This window comes from Erythrolamprus reginae, chromosome 3, assembly GCF_031021105.1.
Source record: "Erythrolamprus reginae isolate rEryReg1 chromosome 3, rEryReg1.hap1, whole genome shotgun sequence".
NCBI lineage: Eukaryota > Metazoa > Chordata > Lepidosauria > Squamata > Dipsadidae > Erythrolamprus > Erythrolamprus reginae.
Window position 1 is genome coordinate 59244692 of NC_091952.1, and position 20837 is coordinate 59265528.

Genomic DNA, 20837 nt, shown 5'->3' on the forward strand with positions numbered 1-20837 from the left:
AAGAGCAAAATCTGGTCTGAACACCCCCTGCTTAGCATGAAACCACAATGTACTTTCCTAAGTTTCTTCACAGCCAGCCTTTTCCTCTTATATTCTTTTCAATCAGAATTTTGCCAAATATTTTTCCAGGATCACTTAACAAGCTAATCCATTGTAAACTCTTGCTGTTTTCCCTTTCTCTGGGAAACGTTTTGCCATATTATGTAAAAAGAAATCACAGAAAAACTCCCACAATATTCAGGCCATATATAAAACACACACACACAAACACACACAGAGAGCTATGCAAACATAAAAAGCTATGTTAAATAATAGGATAATGGAGTCGGAAGAGTTTTTAACTCTACTTGAACCTTGACCACCTGGAGTGATAATTGATAGAGAAAATTCAAAGAAAGAGACGGAAAACATGTCTTGTATTTTAAGTATGGAATGGTACTATCTTTCCAGTGGACCAAACAATTTTTAAATGTTATTATATACTCCATGATGTAAAAATTCAAAGTTCTTCACTAGTAGATAATCTGGTACATTACTTAGTATTTTATTAATATCTTTAAAAATTATTACTCTACCCAAAATCAAGAAACACAAAAATACAAAAGCAGAACATAGAAAGACCAAGATATTTATATGAACAGTAGTAAAATTCTTCCTATCATCAGACATAGATGGATTTACATATCATCCACTACTCAATTATACAGCCACTTCATAAGAAAAATGTAATTATTTTTAGCATTTTTCTAGTTATCCCATTTATATTTGTACTCTTCCCACTTTCCACTGATCTCACATCATTTTTTCTTGATTTACAGCATTCATTTCAATTTTCACTCCAACATACTCTTACTTCTATAGAAATCTATGAAATACTTTTTTCATCATTCCCCTACTTCATTTAATTATTTTATCACATTTTTCATTCCAATCCCTTTGCTAGACCATTTTCTTTACCCACTTCCAACACAATTTTTTATTTTCATCAAAATTACTCTGCCCTCTCTCTGCCTCTTTTATTCATAGCCCTTCCTTGCTCTTTTTGATTACTTTCTTAGCTTTTAAAAAAAGATACATCAAATAATATATCCCATCCATCCTTTTTTTGGCAATAATTTTCTTATATGCATTTTTCTCCTCTCCTGCCTGTTTCATTCATCACGCAACCCTTTTTCATATTTTCAATGTTTGGAACATTCTGAACCTTAACTGGCATATAAGCCCCAAAATGCCAAGATTGACTGGTTTACTTCTTATTGTTAGCTGGGAATACTGCATATGGCACATGTCTAAGACTGGTAATGTAGTCTGTACTTTCTCTGTATTATTAAAAAGAGTGATGTAAAATTAGATCAATAGGAATGAACTTCAGAGTTCAAGGCATTTAAATACTATAACATTTTGGCACATACAATATTGGCCTTCTCCAGGTCCCGTCAACTAAACAATGTCGTTTGGCGGATCTCAGGGGAAGAGCCTTCTCTGTGGCGGCCCCGACCCTCTGGAACCAGCTCCCCCCGGAGATTAGAACTGCCCCCACCCTCCTTGCCTTCTGTAAACTCCTTAAAACCCACCTTTTCTGCCAGGCATGAGGGAACTGAGATATCTCCCCCGGGCCTATACAATTTATGTATGGTATGTTTGTATATATGTCTGATTAATAATGGGGTTTTTAAAAATGTTTTTAAACTATTAGATTTGTTATGAATTGTTCTATTGCTGTTGTGAGCCGCCCCGAGTCTACGGAGAGGGGCGGCATACAAATCTAATAAATAAATAAATAAAATTCCTACTGAACAATGTAGTCTTCACAATCTTACCCAGTTCAATATAGAGGCCCCAGCTTATTCCAGAGAGCAGCGCCAGGGTAATGAGGTCACCAAGACTGGCAGCAATAGGTGTAGCCACATTGTCAGGATTGATACCCATCTTTCTGGAACCAATGATTACACCAATCATGATCATGCCTAGAGTACATAGAAAAGAAATGTTAGTGTTACTACACAATGAACTGCAGATGAAATCTCTTTCTCATGGAAGCTTTTGTTTCTTACCCAGCACAAGGGAGGCAATGAAGGCAGTGGCCACGCTACTGGCACAAAGGAGAATGGCATGGCCAACGCTGAAGTGTCCATCTGGGATCCAGCCAAATATCACTGCAGCAATTGAAGCCAGAAAACCAACCACTGTTGCTTGAACCTAGAAAATGCAGCCATGTTTATTTGCAGGGAAAACAAAATAAGTTTGCTTGTTTATTGATTAGAAAAATAGGCTGCTTGATTAATCACATGCTAGGCAGCTCACATAGATAAATCATAACCACCATTAACAATTAAATATAAAAAAACCCCAATACAGGTAGTCCTCAACTTACAACAGTTCATTTAGTGACCGTTCAAAGTTCCAATGGCACTGGCACTGAAAAAAGTGACTTATGACCATTTTTCATACCTATGACCATTGCAGCATCCCCATGGTCACATGATTTACATTCAGGTACTTGATAACTGGTTCATATTTATGACGGTTGCAGTGTCTAGGAGGTCATGTGATAAGAGCTGGGGTGGTGCAATGGTTTAGAGTACAACATTGCAGGCTACTTCAGCTAACTGCTAACTGTAATTTAGCAGTTTAAATCTCACCACTGGCTCAAGGTTGACTCAGCCTTCCATCATTCTGAGGCCGGTAAAATGAGGACCTAGTCCTTGATTGTTGGGGGCAATATGCTGATTCTGTAAACTGCTTAGTGTTGTGTATACTCCTGTTCAGTTTGGGGATTTTGCAGATTCTGATTCGGAAAGTGTTTATGAATTAATGGCAGGGCCTGATTTACAGGCAGAAGAAGAAGGGGGAGACCAACCACAGGACGTTCCTATGAGTTCAGATTCAAGTGAAGGAGAAACATATATTAGATGGATAAATCCTTCTTTTTATTACCCTGGGCTAATGCTGCCTAGCCATAAATTTTAAGAGGAATAGTAGAATGCTTTGAGGATGTTTATGTTGCCTTAACTACTAAAGACTAAGATAAGAGAGACTGCATACCAAGATGACGCAGTTTGTAACAGAAGGAAGAAAAATAAAGGTGATGTTTTGTTTTTACAAATCTCTGCATTTAGCAAGCCTTTATTCCAATTAACAGTGGCCTTAGACGGAGATCAGAACACTTAGAAAGGGCTGTAAAAGCACTATGAAGTGGTATATAAATCTAAAAATGCTATGCTATGTGATAATCTTTTGCAACCTTCTGACAAGCAAAGTCAATGGGGAAGCTAGATTCACTTAACAACCTTGTTACTAACTTTACAACTGCAGTGACTTGCTTAACAAATGTGGCAAGAAAAGTCATAAAATGGGACAAGCCTTTCTTAGCAAATTTCTCACTCGGCAACGTAAATTTTGGACACAATTGTGGGCATAAGTCAAGGACTACCTGTATACAGTATCCTGTTATCCAGTTAAAACTCCGCGGACTGCACTGGTTGCCGATTGGTTTCCAGACACAATTCAAAGTGTTGGTTATGACTTATAAAGCCCTACATACCATCGGACCAGATTACTTGCAGGACCGCCTCCTGCCACATGAGTCCCAGTGACCGGTGAGGTCCTATCAACTGGACAATGCTGCTTGGCGGGGCTTAGGGTAAGAACCTTCTCGGGGGGGGGACTCTGGGGGGAGCTGATTTTTGGGATTAGCTTCCCCCAGGGATCCGCACTGCCCCCACCCTCTTTGCCTTCCACAAGAGTCTCAAGACTCATCTATCCCGCCAGGCTTGGGGCCATTAGACCCTAGCCCCCTGGCCAAATGAATGTAGCATTTCTTTGTTGTGTGAATGGTAATGACTGATTTTAATATTGTTGGGGTTTTAGATTGTTTTAATATTAATTGGATTATGATGTTAGATTGTTTTTATATGTTGTAAGCTGCCATGAGTCCTCGGAGAGGGGTGGCATATAAATCAAATAACTAACTAACTAACTAACTAACTAACTAACTAACTAACTAACTAACTAACTAACTAACTAACTAAATCTCATCCATGGAAGAAAACTGTTTTCACTGATCTTCTAAAGGAAAACAGGATGAGGATCAATTTGATTCTGGGAAGCAAGCCATTCTTATTGCAAAGCACATCCTTGGAGTCCCAGGAGGCATTTTTACCCAAACTGCTTAAGGCAGAAAAATTCTATTTATAAAAAAATGCTTCACCACATAAGAAAGATCCAGATTATTTGAACTGCACCTGCTTACAATCTACTGGCAGTCAGTGCTGGTCCTGAAATCTAGTTGTTACTCTATTGAATTAACAGCTCCAGTTGCAGTTTCCAAGTGATCTTCAATGGCAGCCCTCATGGAGAGCAAACTGTATTCTCGTTTACTTGGAACCATTTCAGAGACTAGCAAATGTCATTCTAATTGTGGTTGACATAAATTATTGGGTGTCCTAGGTAAATCTGCCTCTCCGCTGCTTCAAACCGGTACTTCCTCAGGTTCCTGCCATCACTGATAAATCATGTTTCTTTTTGCTGAGTCACAGGAAAGGACTCAGAACGGTCTTGTATTACACTTTAACAGAAACTTGTTCTAGGTTGTGGCAGTAATGACTGCCAAAAGACTGCTGAACATTTTTTGGAATGGATGACTATATGACAGATGTATCCAGAAATTGCCCAGTAGTAGAAAACTGGGATTTCCCCTCCCCTACCAGGTTTTTTATCCATGCCCCCGTCAGGGAATAGTGACAGCTTCTCCAAAATTCACCTGTATCAGAGCCATGTTCCCTATGATCATCTTCCAGAGCTCTTTTGGTGTGTCCATTTGTCCTATGTTAGCCTACAAAAGAGAGAGAGAGATATATATTAAAAATAAATAGATGACCTGATGTTTCCTGAAATATTTAAAATTTATTCGGTATGATAACCACATAAATATTATGAAAAGGAAGATAGACTCATCATTACAACTCTAGATTTACTTCTTCAGCAAGTAATCTTGCTCATCGCATTCCTTTTTAATATAGCTTTTATTAAATATTTTTAAAAAGAGATTAACAACTAATCCAATTAATATAAAATAAAAAAGGGGGAAATAGTGCAAAAAACCCAACAACCCTAGAAAAGAAATAGTTTCCAATGTTCTTTACAGCAATTATAACTACAAACAGAAAATTACTTTTTTCTCCATGGTTATAAAATAAAACTCTTTTCTATAATTTGTTTTTCTAATCATCAAAAAATCATAAATCATATATTCATTTTTCTCTATTTCATGCAAGCTGTGTATTAGGCATTTCCAGTCAGCAATAAATATATTACTCTTTCTCTAATCAAGGAATTTAGCCAGTTTCATCATCTTCACCAACCATTCTTCCATTGTGGGTAACATTGAATCTGTCCACTCTTGTTTTAGACAGGGTAACTGCAGCAAGATTATTATAGCATAAAGCTCTATAACTTTTTTCCAGCTGTTTGTCCATCAATCCAAAAAACCCCACCCTCTTGCTTTCAATTACATACCGTATCAATCTTTTAAGATCATCTGAATTAGTGTACTTATATTAAAAGATTTCTATTTTTTCATAAGTCCAAATATACATTGTATGAATATATGCACAAAATATGTGTACAGTGATACCTCGTCTTACGAACCCCTTGTCATACGAACTTTTCGAGATACGAACCTGGGGTTTAAGATTTCTTTGCCTCGTCTTAAAAACCCTTTCCTTCTTATGAACCTGAGACCGGGTTTGTGGGCTCTCTTACTGCGTGTGCGCTCTTCCTGCCTTGTGACTGCCCCGATGGGATTTTCCATTTGTTTCCACGCCGGCCGGGATTCCCCGCTTCCCGACTGCTAGCTGAAGTGCCTGGTCCAGATGCCCCCCTTCCTCATCCATCTGCACGGTGGGAGGCGAAGCGCTGGGGTGGGGGGTGTCATCCCGGCCCTCCTGCCTCCCCCCCAGCCAAAAACTTAAAGCCTTGCTGCCACCACTGCTGCGAGGCTTTAAGTTTTTGACTGGGGGGGAGGCAGGAGGGCCGGATTGACAGTCCCCACCCCAGCGCTTCACCTCCCACTGGGCAAGAGCGCTTGGCAGGCAGTTCTGCTGGCCACAGGTGAGGGGCGGGAAGGACCAGGAGGCTTAAGTCTCCTACAGTGGCGGCGGCAGCTACGAGGCTTTAGGTTTTTGGCTGGGGGGGGGAGGCAGGAGGGCCGGACTGACACCCCCACCCCAGCGCTTCGCCTCCCGCTGGGCAAGAGCACTCGGCAGGCAGTTCTGCTGGCCTACTATGGGGGATCCTTGCAACTGAGAGCGATGTGCGGGAGGGTCGGGAAGGACTGAGAGGCTCAAGCCTCCTTCAGCGGCAAGGTCCCGGCTTCCGGGTTTCTGAGTTTTGGGCTTGCACGCATTAATCACTTTTCCATTGATTCCTATAGGAAACAATGTTTCATCTTACGAACTTTTCACATTACAAACCTCATCCCGGAACCAATTAAGTTCGTAAGACAAGGTATCACTGTATGTGTAACTCAAATACAGGTTAATTACTGTTATCATCATGGTTATTTTTACTCAAAATCATGTGTTCCATTAGTATTCTACCTCTAGAGCCATCAGCCTCTATGTTAGTTGAGGCAGGCAGGATTCCCTTGAGTACCATTTGTTGGGGGTCAGGGGAAAGGGAGGGTCTTGCCTTCTCTTTCTGCTCAAGATCCCCATGGACAATTGCTGGGCCACTGTGTGACACAGAATGCTGGATTCGATGGGCTTTGGCCTGATTCAACATGGCTCTTCTTATGTTCTTAACCTAATCTCCCATTATTTCAGCCAGTGAAATCCTGCTGTGTTATTGTTTTTAATGGAATATAGTCTAGAGATAAATGGATACGTAGACAAAAACATTAAAGCAGCCATCAATCATGAATCACATCCACTCTACATTGGCATGGTAACATTTAATATTCAGCCATAACAGCTTGTAATTGGCTCAGCCTGGGTGAATTCACTATGGCCACGTATAGTTCATGATCACTGAAGGGTTGGTGGCTCCTGGCTCTGGTGAGCGCGCACACATGCCCGAGCAAGATTTTGCTTCTGTGCATGTGCAGGGAGCAAAATCTCACAAGGGGATATACGCACTCATGAGATTTCGGTGGTTCCGTGCATGTGGAAGCAAAAGCTCATCAGTGTGCGTGTGTCCCCTTGCGAGAGTTTTCCCCTTGCACATGCGCAGAAGCAAAATCTAGCACGGGCGCGTGTGCGCACCCGCGGTTCCCCAGAACTGTGCACGCAGCTCCATTTTCACTACCGGAACGCCATCTCCCCCATCAAGGTAGGAACCCAATACTGTTCATAATGCTTTATTAACAAGCCATGATAAAATATAATTACCAGAGCTTACAAAACTTTTGACAGATCCATCCTCGAATACAGCTCATCTGTTTGGAAACCATATCGCATCTCAGACATTAACACCCTTGAAAATGTCCAAAGATACTTCACCGGAAGAGCCCTTCACTCCTCCACTCGAAACAGAATACCCTACGAAACTAGACTTTCAATCCTGGGCCTAGAAAGTTTAGAACTAAGACGCCTTAAACAAGATCTAAGTATTGCCCACAAGATCATATGCTGCAACATCCTGCCTGTCGGCGACTACTTCAGCTTCAACCACAACAACACAAGAGCACACAACAGATTTAAACTTAATATTAACTGCTCCAAACTTGACTGTAAAAAATATGACTTCAGTAATCGAGCTGTCGTAGTGTGGAACTCATTACCGGACTCCATAGTGTCGTCCCCAAACCCCCAACACTTTACCCTTAGATTATCTACGGTTGACCTATCCAGATTCCTAAGAGGTCAGTAAGGGGCGAGTACAAGTACACTAGAGCAGTGTTTCCCAACCTTTTTTGAGCCGCGGCACATTATTCACATTTACAAAATCCTGGGAAACATTGAGCAGGGGCGGGTGGGCGGGTGTGTGTGTGTAAAAAAAAGTTTGGACAAAAAATATCTCTCTTCCTCCCTTTCGCTCTATTTTTCTCTCTCCCTCTTTCTCTCTCTCTCTCCCTTCCCTCCTCTTTCTTTCCCCTCTCTCTCCATCTCTCTTTGTTTCTCCCTTCCTTCCTCTCTTTTTTGCCCTCCTTCCCTCTCTCTGTCTTTCCCTCACCCTCCTTCCCCCCTCTTTCTCTCTCTCTCTTGCTTTCTCTCTCTTGCTGTCTTTCTCTCTTTCTCTCTTCCCCCTCTCTCTCCCTCTCTTTCTCTCTCTTGCTATCTCTCTTTTTCTCTCTCTCTCTTTTGCTTTCTCTCTTTCTCTCCCCCCTCTCTCTCCCTCTCTCTTGCTATCTCTCTTTCTCTCTCTCTCTTTTGCTTTATCTCTTTCTCTCCCCCTCTCTCTCCTTCTTTCTCTCCCCCCTCTCTCCCTCTCTCTTTCTCTCTCCCTCCCTCTCTTGCTATCTCTTTCTCTCCCCCCTCTCTCCCTCTCTCCTCTCTCTCCCTCTCTTGCTATCTCTTTCTCTCTCTTTCTATCCCCCCCTCTTCCTCTCTCTACCTCTCTTGCTATCTCTTTCTCTCTCTTTCTCTCCCCCTCTCTCCCTCTCTTTCTCTCTCTCCCTCTCTTGCTATATCTTTCTCTCTCTTTCTCTCCCCCCTCTCTTCCTTTCTCTTTCTCTCTCTCCCTCTCTTGCTTTCTCTTTCTCTCCCCCCTCTCTCCCTCTCTCTTTCTCCCAGTAGCCGTGGGGCGACGGCAGGGTGATCAGCTGTGAAGCGGAGCTCCAGAACGGAGGCACAGACGGCGGTGGCTAGACGCTGTACATTTCTGGCGTTGCGCTGGGCATGGACGTGGGGCTTGAGCCTCCATCCTGGTCCAGCCAGCAGGCAAGTGCCAGCCACGCAATTCCAGCATTTCCAGCCGCCGCCGTCGGTGCCTCTGTTCCTCTGTTCCGTAGCTCCGCCTCACAGCTGATCACCCTGACGTCGCCCCACGGCTACTGGGAGAAAGAGAGAGGGAGAGGTGGGGGAGAGAAAGAGAAAGCAAGAGAGGGGGAGAGAGAGACGGACCACCCTGCCACCGCCCCACGGCATGGCTCCTGCCCGCTGCCGCTGCCGCCACCATCACCCTCCCACTGTGCGCCGCCCTCCCGCTGCCGCTGCCCTCCCACCAAGCCCCAAAGCTCACCTGCTGACAGGGAAGCTCCAGCCGGGCGGGGCGCCGCAGCTGCTGGAAAACTTGGAAGGTGCAAAGAAGCAAGCTCAGCTTCCGGTCTCACAACTTTTTTCTCTTCGCAAAAAGTTGCGAGACCAGAAGCTGAGCTTATTTCTTCGCGGCACACCTGACCACGTCTCGCGGCACACCGGTTGGGAAACACTGCACTAGAGTGCCTTCTGTCCCCTGTCCTATTGCTCTCCTATATCTCCTATTCCTTTCTTCTATTCCTATCTCTCTTCTTCTATTCTTTCATTGATATGCTCTATTACTATATCTTCTTTTCTATTCTTTCATAGATATATTTTACTATGAGTATCTCCTCTATAACCTTATTCATGTATTTTACTATGTGTATATATAGATACATACCCACTAAAACCCTCATTGTGTATTGGACAAAATAAAAAAATAAATAAAATAAAAATAAATAAATAATGGCTTAAATACATAATCTTAAATCAAAATGTAATATGAATGTATGAAGATCCTCAGGACAGAAGCAACACTTACTCATGGCAATGGGACAATGTTACATCAGTGTCCTAGGAATGATTACCAGACTTTTCTATAATTCCCCCTTTCACATTTACGTTTGCCCGTCTACTAGGCAAACTGGCTCTTTGTCTCATTTATTCTCCTTTCATGTTTCACCAGTACAAACAGAAAGGACAACATCACTGGCAACAGAACTGCTTCAGAGGGAAAGACATTTAAAGCTGCTGGCAGTCCCAAATCTGGCAAGGTCCAAAGAGAAAGATAGGACACAAGTCATTCTGCTTACAAAAATTGTATTTAGCTCTACTGTTGAATTTGGCTCAGGGATTCCTTGTTCTCTTGCAATGAGATTAGTGATCCACATAACTTGGCTACTGGCAAAAACAAACGTTTAATCTCCTGTACAGAATGAATGTATTCTCCTTTCTTAAGTAACACAGGAAAATTAGTTTGGAAGTATTAATGCACATCAAACGAGAATCTGGAAGCAATTCTAAGGTTGTTTTGCATACAACATAAAGATCAAGGAAACTGATTTTTAAAAGCAGCTCCAAAATGCTTCCTATGGCTGTTAAGCCGCCCTTGGAAGGCTCTGATTAAACGAGTTCATGTAATTTCAACATACATATTTAAGTCCTTTCAAGGGGGAAGAGATACTCTTTGAAGTCACAACTAGGTGAAAGTCACAGCAACTTATTGTGAATAAGAGCAACACCTTTGATTACCATGTGATGCAGTTTCAGTGTAATTGGTAAGCTGAAATTATTTTTCTAAATTCTTCTTACACAAACTTCAATGCTGAGGAAGCATTTAGGTCTCTATGGTGCATTCCCTCATGCAACACATTAGTGCAGTAATAAGTAGCACATGCCTTTCTCCCACCCCCATGGCAGAGGCAGTGCAACAAGAGGAGGATGAAAGAGAATGAAAAGCTTTGTTTGTTTCCCAGCCAAGCTTCTCCTGCTGCCAGCATCTTTCAGCTTTGCTGGAACACAGCAAGTGCTTCTGTGGTCAAACTGTGACTCATGTTCCATAGAATCACAGCTCTGAGGAAGACAGAGGAAGGAAACAGTTCTCAAGTCAAGGTCAAATAAGAAACAACTGGAGAATTCTAGAGTAGGTTTAAGGTTATAACATTTGTACAGGGTAAGCCAAAGCCCTCCCCATAGCGGGTATCTGGTAACTGCCAAAAAAACAATTGCAGAAGGGAGCAATAGTATAGGAGTTTTCAATGTTGGAGAATATTTTCTGCACTATAATCACTATAGGTAGTGGAATAAGCCATATCTGACAATATTCACATGGTTTATAGAAACATAGAAGACTGACGGCAGAAAAAGACCTCATGATCCATCTAGTCTGCCCTTATACTATTTTCTGTATTTTATCTTAGGATGGATATATGTTTATCCCTGGCATGTTTAAATTCAGCTACCGTGGATTTACCAACAACGTCTGCTGGAAGTTTGTTCCAAGGATCTACTACTCTTTCAGTAAAATAATATTTTCTCATGTTGCTTTTGATCTTTCCCCCAACTAACTTCAGATGATGCTTTATATTAAGAGATTGTTTATCACTTAATATAAACCATACATTATCAACCATAATGGCTCAGTACTCACATCATACTTTGCCAAAATGTATGACAGCCTGTGAAAAATATGAAACTGTTTTCACATCCCTAAAATGACCGTTACGCAATGTTCAAACTATGAGTACAAACCAAGGATGCATCTCAAAATCAGTGTAAATTAATTTGCTAATTGGGATCATACATTGTAAATAGGCAGATAATTCCCGTAACTCCCAGCGACTGACCAGAAACCACAGGGTCGGCCTTCTCCAGGTTCCGTCAGCCAGTTAGTGCCAATTGGTGGGGCCATGTGGGAGGGCCTTCTCTGTGGCAGCTCCAACTGCCCCTAGAGACCCACACTGCCTCCACCCTTCTAGCCTTCCGAAGGGCTGTGAAAACATGGCTTTTCTGGCAGGCCAACAACTAGCTTGCCCCCAGAGATATGAATGTTGTTGAATGAATACTGTATTTGGGGTCTTTTACTGGTTTATATTTTATTGTTTGTTATTTTGTTTATTGTTGCTCATCCTGTTTTATATTATATTGCTTATGATCGTATGCCATCCAGAGGATTTGGGCGGCTTAAAAGTTAAATTAACTAACTAACTAACTAACTAATTCACTGGCTGGGTTCACACATCTCACTAAACTCTAGGTTTTCAGTTAACATCTTATATGATGCCAGTCCCCGAGGTCTACTTAACCAACCACAGCTTAGTAAAATTATGACCTAATCCACTGAAAACCAAACATTATTAGGGTTCTACTACAGTTCTCCTATAGCATATCTTCATAACTCTAATAGGCCAGTTGTATTAATTGATTGTCCCTTAGAACTAGTGTTCATTAACAATGACTGACTGGTGTTCCATTTGAAACAAGATTTTGTCCCTGCCATGAAAGAATTCTTGAAGCAGTAACCAATATTTTGCTAGATCACTATTGCACAAGTGTGATTTCAGCTAATGATTCCCCATCTAATTAGCTTTTTCTGAATCTATCTTATAGCCACACCACACTATGATTATATCGGCATTACAATTATTAAGTTTTACTATACTTTTTATTGTCTCAGAATGCTTTTGAATTGGCCAATTGCTGTAATAAAACTTTCTATTATTGTTACTTAATGTTGGATATGTCAGTTTCATTCACAGGTCTTCTAAAGGGTCAAAATAGACTAATCTGGCAAAGATATACTGTAATTACACCTGATATTTTCTGAATACATTAAATGTGAGTGAGGGAGAAAAATGGTAAAAGAAAAATTAACTGCTCCAGTATTTTACAGATCTTTCCTGTACATCTCCCATCTCAACTTTAAAACAACAAAAACATCATCCCACTTCTAACTTTTGTGGTTATTCCTTTTGTGGTTATTTGCAATCTTGCAGTTTGTGCCACATATCAGCAACTTTACATTTCTCTTATGATTCCTAAATTGCTTTTATATGTCAGTGTTTCCTCATTAAAAAGATAGACTGCCACTTTAGCTGTTATAGAAAAAAACAAATATCCACAGTTGAGAATTCCACCCTTCCTCAAGTAATGCAATTTTCAGTATAAAGAGATACTCCCAAGACCTAATCATCTGGCTCAATCACCCATCACTTTCAAGCAATAGGTTATTACAACATCTCTCTCTATTTAGCAAAGTAACTTTGGATCTTAAAGGTCAGTAGGAGAAGGTTTACTCTGAATTATACAAACTTATAGAAATGAATAGGCTAAAGTATTAAAATTTAAGTAGAATCTGCTTTTATATGCTGAAATAATGGAATTTAAGAAGTCCTGGAACATTACAAAAATATCAACTCAGTTGTTATATCTTAGAAGAAGAGGCAGTCATACCAGTGATCTTGGAACTTAACGTCAAGCACAAAAGAAAAGAAAGAAAGAAAATAAGAAAGGATGAAAATTAGCAAAATGTGAGCTTACACTATTTTTTTTAAAGAAACTGACATGTTGTCTGCCTCCATGCTTTCATTATTGAACTCTTCCAACTACAGTGTTCCCCACGATTTTTGCGGGGGATGCGTTCCCGTGAAAGTCGAATTTCCGCGAAGTAGAGATGTGGAAGTAAATACACTATTTTTGGCTATGAACAGTATCACAAGCCTTCACTTAACACTTTAAACCCCTAAAGTGCAATTTCCCATTCCCTTAGCAATTAGATCATTACTCACCATGTTTATTTATTAAAGTTTATTAAAAAAATATTTATTAAAGTCGGATGAAAGTTTGGCAATGACATATGACGTCATCGGGCGGGAAAAACCACGGTACAGTATAGGGAAAAAACCCGCAAAGTATTTTTTAATTAATATTTTTGAAAAACCGTGGTATAGATTTTTCGCGAAGTTCAAACCCGCGAAAATCAAGGGAACACTGTATATCTCCAACTTATACCTTCCATAAGCATTTCTAAATTCTCTCCTCTCCTTCCCCTTCCTTCCTCTTCTACCTCTCCCGTCCTTCTTTCTTCTCTACCTTCCCTTTTCCTCTCTCTCCTTCCTTCCTACTTCCCCTTACACCCTCAAAATCATTAGTCAAACTGAAAACAGTTGCATATACATACACCCCAAATGTAGATAAATTTTGCTTGTAAAATTACATTTACCGTAGCTGCTTCCCTTTTTATTTGAAGTGACTGATACTGCTGGAAAATGTGTTCACAGAAAAACTCTCTTGACAAATTATCAAAATACTCACTGCAGTAGAAAGGCGAGAAGCTAATGTCATCTCCAAATTCCCTTTCAGCCCCAAGAGAGCTGGAACCAGGATAAATACTTCAGTCACATACTTGAAGACGTCCCAGTGCTGTAAAACCAAGAAAATCATCAGATTCTAGTAAGAGGTGGTTCAGCAAAGACTTATTTTTCAACAATATTAGAAATTAAAAATTTCTAAGATTTTTCAACACTTACCAAGAGATTCTGCCAGAGCAGACTGACAAACAGAAAAAGAACATGTCTTGCTATATTGATGTACTGCTACTTAGAACAAAATATATTGGCTAGGCTTGGACAATAGAATAAATTATTTTTATGTTGATATAGAGCAACAGAATATACATATTGTGGAGTGAGTTACAGAATCCTTTGCAATGAGCAAGAACTTCAAGGGCAATGACTAAAGCTTATATGGCTTTAAAGAAGAAGCTGAAGCAATTGCAACAAATCTATAAAAATGGGCATGAAAAGCTGTCTCCTGTTTAATAGAGAGCGATCACCATTCTTTTGAAAGTCTAGATATATTTATCAGAATGTTCTAAAACATCTATGTTCTTAAAATTTTAGAGCAAAGCGATATAAATGCTACACGATGGCACATTTGAAGTTTTATTTACTGACCCCTCACATCCTGGACACAAATTGTTTCAACTCCTACCCTCAAAACGTCGCTACAGAACACTGCACACCAAGACAACTAGACACAAGAACAGTTTTTCCCCGAACGCCATCACTCTACTAAACAAATAATTCCCTCAACACTGTCAGACTTTCTACTAAATCTGCACTTCTATTCTACTAGTTTTTCTCATCATTCCTATCACCCATTTCCTCCCATGTTGACTGTATGACTGTAACTTGTTGATTATATCCTAAGATTTTTATTAATATTGCTTCTTCATTGCTTATTTGACCCCTATGACAATCATTAAGTGTTGTACCACATGATTTTTGACAAATGTATATTTTATTTTATGTAAGCTGAGAGCATATGCACCAAGACAAATTCCTTGTGTGTCCAATCACATTTGGCCAATAAAATTCTATTCTATTTTATTCTTTATATGGAGCATGACATTTTGTAACATCTGTATCTCTCTATTCTGAGAGCTTAAGGGTAGGTATCATATTTTTTGGAGTGTAACACACACCTCACCCCCCACGCCAAAAGAGGGTGAAAATCTGGATGCGTCTTATACTCTGAATGTAGTCCCGCGCATTGCATTTTCGGGTGGTTCCAGGCGGTGGAGGCCTTCACATCCGCATGGAGCCTGGTTCATGAAGCACCCTGGTAAAGTGCATTGAAAGCCGGGCTTCCTTTCAACAAATCCCAATAGAGAGGCATCCCATCAGACCTCCTGAACCTGTCATTTCATAAACATGCTACCAGGCTTTCCAGCAATCCCCTGCGCCTTTGCTGCCTCGGTCAGAGCCTGATTCCCAAAGCAGCCCAAGGAACTGTGTTGAGAGCTTTTTAAGCGTTTTCTTGTGGCAGATCTCCCTCTCTGATTGCAGAAGGGGTGCCTGAAACATGAGGATCTTAGAGGAAAGCGTTTCAGGCACCAGATTCCCCCTCTCCAATTGCAAAAAGTGGCTGAAACATGATGATCATAGAGGAAAGCATTTCAGGTACCCTTCCTGCAATCGAAGATCTGCCACCTGAAAACACTTTCATTTAAAAGACTCTCAATGCAGTTCCCTAGGCTGCTTCGGGAATCAGGCTCCGACCTAAGCAACAAAAGTGCAGGAGCTTGCTGGAAAGCCCAGTAGGGCTGATGTGCTGCCTCTCTATCGGGCCTTGCTGTGAGAAAGCCCAGCTTTCCAAGCCTACGGCTATAGGTAAGAAGAAGACTGGGGCATTTTGGGAGTGGAGCCAAGTCTGCCTTCTGCCCCCATGAACACCACCCACTCCAGTTAAATTCCACCCCAATTTCTGCAGAATAAAATGTCCATAGATGCATAATAAAACGGAGAGTCCGATTAAAGATTTAAAAGAATATGTGCTTTAAAGAAATTATTATTTCTCATTATTCTTCGAAGTAGGCTTTTATTGGGAAATTTAGTTAGTCACCTTATACAAGTAAAACGACCACTTCCATAGCAGAAATCAGAGATTTAAATTATGCATCAAAAGTGGATTCTGAAAAACATCTGCTACTAATATGTTTTCTTAATAATACAAAAACTCAGAAGATTACACAATCATGTGTAACTACTTGTAATTTCTTATTCACTTCACATTTCTGTAATCTTAGAAAGCAAAATTCATTTTAAAGATCTGTGCTGTTCATTATCAAAATCTGAGTGGAAGTGAAGACCCCACTAATCCTAATGCTGAATGCAGAGGCAGAATTTTTTCTTGTTTTCCTCCCCTCCAAATTAAGGTGCGTCTTATATTCCTGTGGGTCTTAATACTACAAAAAATATGGTATACATACCATTCCAACAGATTCTATATATTATTTCCTGCAAATCCCAAATAACTCCTAAAATTAACACAATTTATACAAACAACTAAATTTCAAAGGAGTTCCTGAGTTCAATTCATGGTAGAAAATTAAAATGTCACAGAATAACATCTTGCTACCAATGTCTCATGAGTTCCAAATAGGACAAAATTGTTCACATAATGCCTGCTTCTTGGTAGGCAAAGGTGTAGTTACAGAATTCAAAGTGATTAAAGCTACAATCTGGTCTGCAAGGCCCTGAGAGAAAAAAATCATTGATCAGAGTTGGGCATGTAAACTGTTGTGGTTAGCTCTGGCCCAGCTCCTGCCCCAAGCAATGTGGAGGTGGAGGAGACATCCACATGCCGCAGGCCTGTTTTGCTTCCAGTAGAATCTGTCTCCTCTGACCAAGGAAGCGTGAGTGACAGGGAAGAGGGGAGTTTGACAGATAGATAGCCCAGGAGGAGATCAATCATCTGTATCATCCCTGGATTCTGAACAAGAATAAATGACATATCCACCCATGCGTAGAGTGATTTATTTATTTATTAGATTTGTATGCCGCCCCTATGATGCATAGGAGACAACAACTGAAGGATTATTACACGAGAAAATGAGGCCACCTGTGGTTGGGTGGGGTTGCTGTAATTAGTGCTACAGATAAAAGTGCAGCCTGGTGTGTTAGCCTCATGGCAGTTTATCTGATTCATTGTTTTGTCAAGATCGTGGTTTTTTGCTGTTCAGGATTGTGTGTGTGGACTCTCTGGACTTTAGAATTGGACTCAATTTCCCAGTTATTGGGTGAGCAATTGGATTGCATTTCACCTGTGCCTTGGGTGTACCAGAAAATCCCTTTGACATTTAAAAAGGGAGCTGTTTCTGTTTTTCTGTTTATAAAAACCTTTGGGTTTTCCTTTTATCGTGTGGTGTGTGTCTTCCTGGACTAATTACCCTGTAATTACGGGCAATTGAAACACGCCGGCAGAACATAAACACAGATAAAATGGCAGCTTTTGAGATTTATCTGATGTAGGCAGGTAGGAGTCAAACATGGTAGTTCAGAACTCTAGATCAGGAACAGCAATAAGAAGGTATTTTCCCCACATTCTGCATTATTTTCCTTAAGTCTCACCTTTCTCCCCATAAAGAGAGTACAGGGTCTACCTTCCAATTAAAACGTACATACACAAATATAGGCAAAGGAAAAATTGAGGTAACTAACAGACAAAATCTCATTTCCACTCATCCAAAGACTTGTAAACATCCTGTCCTTTCCAGGATAAACTTGAACACTCTATATAAAGGGCAAACCATGGTTTTCTTCAGCAATGATAATTACAGAGCAAAGAGTTTTTGGAATAGAAAAGGAAACCACAAAGGCCACAGAGAAGGCATAAAGCCTTCAAAATAACACAAAATTAACTTTCCAGTAAGAATGAATGACTGAGTTAAGAACCCAAGAGGAGCTGCGCTGGATCTAATCCAGCATTCTGTATCCCCCACAGCCAACAAGATGCTTACGGGCAATCCATGAGACAACTGCATTCTTTCCCAACAACTATATGGATTAGCTTATCGCCTCTATCCTGAATAGAATAGAATAGAATTTTATTGGCCAACTGTGATTGGACACACAAGGAATTTGTCTTGGTGCATATGCTCTCAGTGTACATAAAATAAAATATACATTTGTCAAGAATCATGTGGTACGAACTACCTATAAAAGGCATAACTACTGATATTCTCATCTTTCTTAGTTTTGTCTAAATATTTCTTTTAAATCTTCATCATAAGTATCTATCATAATGGCTAGATTCACACGTTGCAATAAACCAGTTTATTTAATCATGGTTGTTGATTAAGTTACAGTTGCTGAATTTACACAACACCTTAGCAATAAGATTTCCACCCTGAACTTCTTTTCAAGTTGGTGTTTGCTAGGTCAGGATATATCAGTACTTTCAAAGTAAAATTTTATTTTTACTTTACCCTGATATACAGGTGTAGATATAAAAGTATACCTTTTACAGATATCATTACTTTTACTTTATTATTATTTTACTTTTAATACTATTCTGTTTAGCTCCTACAGTGCAATATCTTTGGGCAATACCTATCGACCACAAAGGTCAGCTGTGCTTCGACAGTGAAAGGTGAATCATTGGTTAAGTTCTGATAGAAGATTACAAAGATTTTTCCCCCCGAAATTCCAAATTTACCCTTACAAACAACTAATCAATTCACAGCTGAAGATACGGAAAGCATTTGGAGCCGAGAATAAAATTCTCAGGAAACCACTGACTCTTTTCTTTCAAAACAGAGATCTGTGCTTCAAATACATAGTTTTCTCAGTTAAAATTAAATATATAAAAAGGAAGTTGTCTATGAAGCTGAGTGTTACTTTTTACTCATAGAAAAAGGGTATTAAACCACGACCTCTACAGATATTTTTTACCCACTGTAGTGTAATGTTTTAAAAGTCATGGACTGAGGCCAGCCAACATGTTCTTCTACCTCAATGATTATTTTTAGTGCTGACTGGCAGAGACTTATGCAACACTGCAGTGAAGACCTCTTGGTTGAATATCTCAGTTTCTACATACATGAAAGCACTGTGGGATTGCGTTTGGCAACATTTATGTGCATATTTATTACATCTCTGTGCTAGAATCACTGTGTCTTACAGTAACAATATTTGGTGAAAGGAAAAGGGGAATTTCAACTCCTATAATGCATTTTTACATTTATTTGTTCAATTTACATTTTGCGTTTTTAAATAATTAATTGTTTTTAAGGATAGTTAAGACAAAAGACTTGTCTTAGTTTGAAAAGAATGGAAAATATGTACAGCCCTCCAATACCAAGTTCATATACAGTGGTACCTCAAGATACGAACCCCTCGTCTTACGAACAACTCGAGATACGAACCCGGGGTTCAGAAAAAATTTGCCTCTTCTTACGAACTTTTTTCATGTTACGAACGCCAAACCCGAGCTTCCGGGTTGGCTTCGGGGAGGTTGCTGGGAAGCCCCCCAGCCCGGCTGTCACCTTTTAAAACAGCTGAGCAGCTCCCCAGCAGTCTCCGAAAGCGGTTTGCTCTCCATGTGTCCTCAACCTTTCACGGAGGGTTTTCCACCTCTCCTCTTCCCAGTTTGCTCTCCATGTGTCCTCAAACTTTCACGGAGGGTTTTCCACCTCTCCTCTTCCCAGTTTGCTCTCCATGTGTCCCAAACCTTTCACGGAGGGTTTTCCACCTCTCCTCTTCCCAGTTTGCTCTCCATGTGTCCTCAACCTTTCACGGAGGGTTTTCCACCTCTCCTCTTCCCAGTTTGCTCTCCATGTGTCCTCAACCTTTCACGGAGGGTTTTCCACCTCTCCTCTTCCCAGTTTGCTCTCCATGTGTCCCCAACCTTTCACGGAGGGTTTTCCACCTCTCCTCTTCCCAGTTTGCTCTCCATGTGTCCCCAACCTTTCACGGAGGGTTTTCCACCTCTCCTCTTCCCAGTTTGCTCTCCATGTGTCCCCAACCTTTCACGGAGGGTTTTCCACCTCTCCTCTTCCCAGTTTGCTCTCCGTGTGTCCCAAACCTTTCACGGAGGGTTTTCCACCTCTCCTCTTCCCAGTTTGCTCTCCATTTGTCCCAAACCTTTCACGGAGGGTTTTCCACCTCTCCTCTTCCCAGTTTGCTCTCCATGTGTCCTCAACCTTTCACGGAGGGTTTTCCACCTCTCCTCTTCCCAGTTTGCTCTCCATGTGTCCTCAACCTTTCACGGAGGGTTTTCCACCTCTCCTCTTCCCAGTTTGCTCTCCATGTGTCCCCAACCTTTCACGGAGGGTTTTCCACCTCTCCTCTTCCCAGTTTGCTCTCCATGTGTCCCCAACCTTTCACGGAGGGTTTTCCACCTCTCCTCTTCCCAGTTTGCTCTCCATGTGTCCTCAAACTTTCACGGAGGGTTTTCCACCTCTCCTCTTCCCAGTTTGCTCTCCATGTGTCCCAAACCTTTCACGGAGGGTTTTCCACCTCTCCTCTTCCCAGTTTGCTCTCCATGTGTCCCAAACCTTTCACGGAGGGTTTTCCACCTCTCCTCTTCCCAGTTTGCTCTCCATTTGTCCCAAACCTTTCATGGAGGGTTTTCTACCTCTCCTCTTCCCAGTTTGCTCTCCATGTGTCCCAAACCTTTCATGGAGGGTTTTCCACCTCTCCTCTTCCCAGTTTGCTCTCCATGTGTCCCAAACCTTTCACGGAGGGTTTTCCACCTCTCCTCTTCCCAGTTTGCTCTCCATGTGTCCCAAACCTTTCACGGAGGGTTTTCCACCTCTCCTCTTCCCAGTTTGCTCTCCATGTGTCCTCAACCTTTCACGGAGGAGAAGTGGAAAAC

General features: G+C 41.0%; 1 protein-coding gene across 4 annotated transcripts in view; it reads right to left on the reverse strand.

Moving 5' to 3' along the window:
• Positions 1-20837, reverse strand: part of SLC41A1 (solute carrier family 41 member 1) — a 47554-nt gene that overhangs the window by 17251 nt on the left and 9466 nt on the right. For all 4 annotated transcript variants that reach the window (XM_070745530.1, XM_070745529.1, XM_070745528.1 and 1 more), the window contains 4 exons: positions 13992-14099; positions 4763-4834; positions 2055-2199; positions 1821-1967 (listed from right to left, as the gene is read on the reverse strand). In XM_070745530.1, the coding sequence (XP_070601631.1) occupies positions 1821-1967; positions 2055-2199; positions 4763-4834; positions 13992-14099 (472 nt within the window). The remainder of the gene's footprint in view (positions 1-1820; positions 1968-2054; positions 2200-4762; positions 4835-13991; positions 14100-20837) is intronic.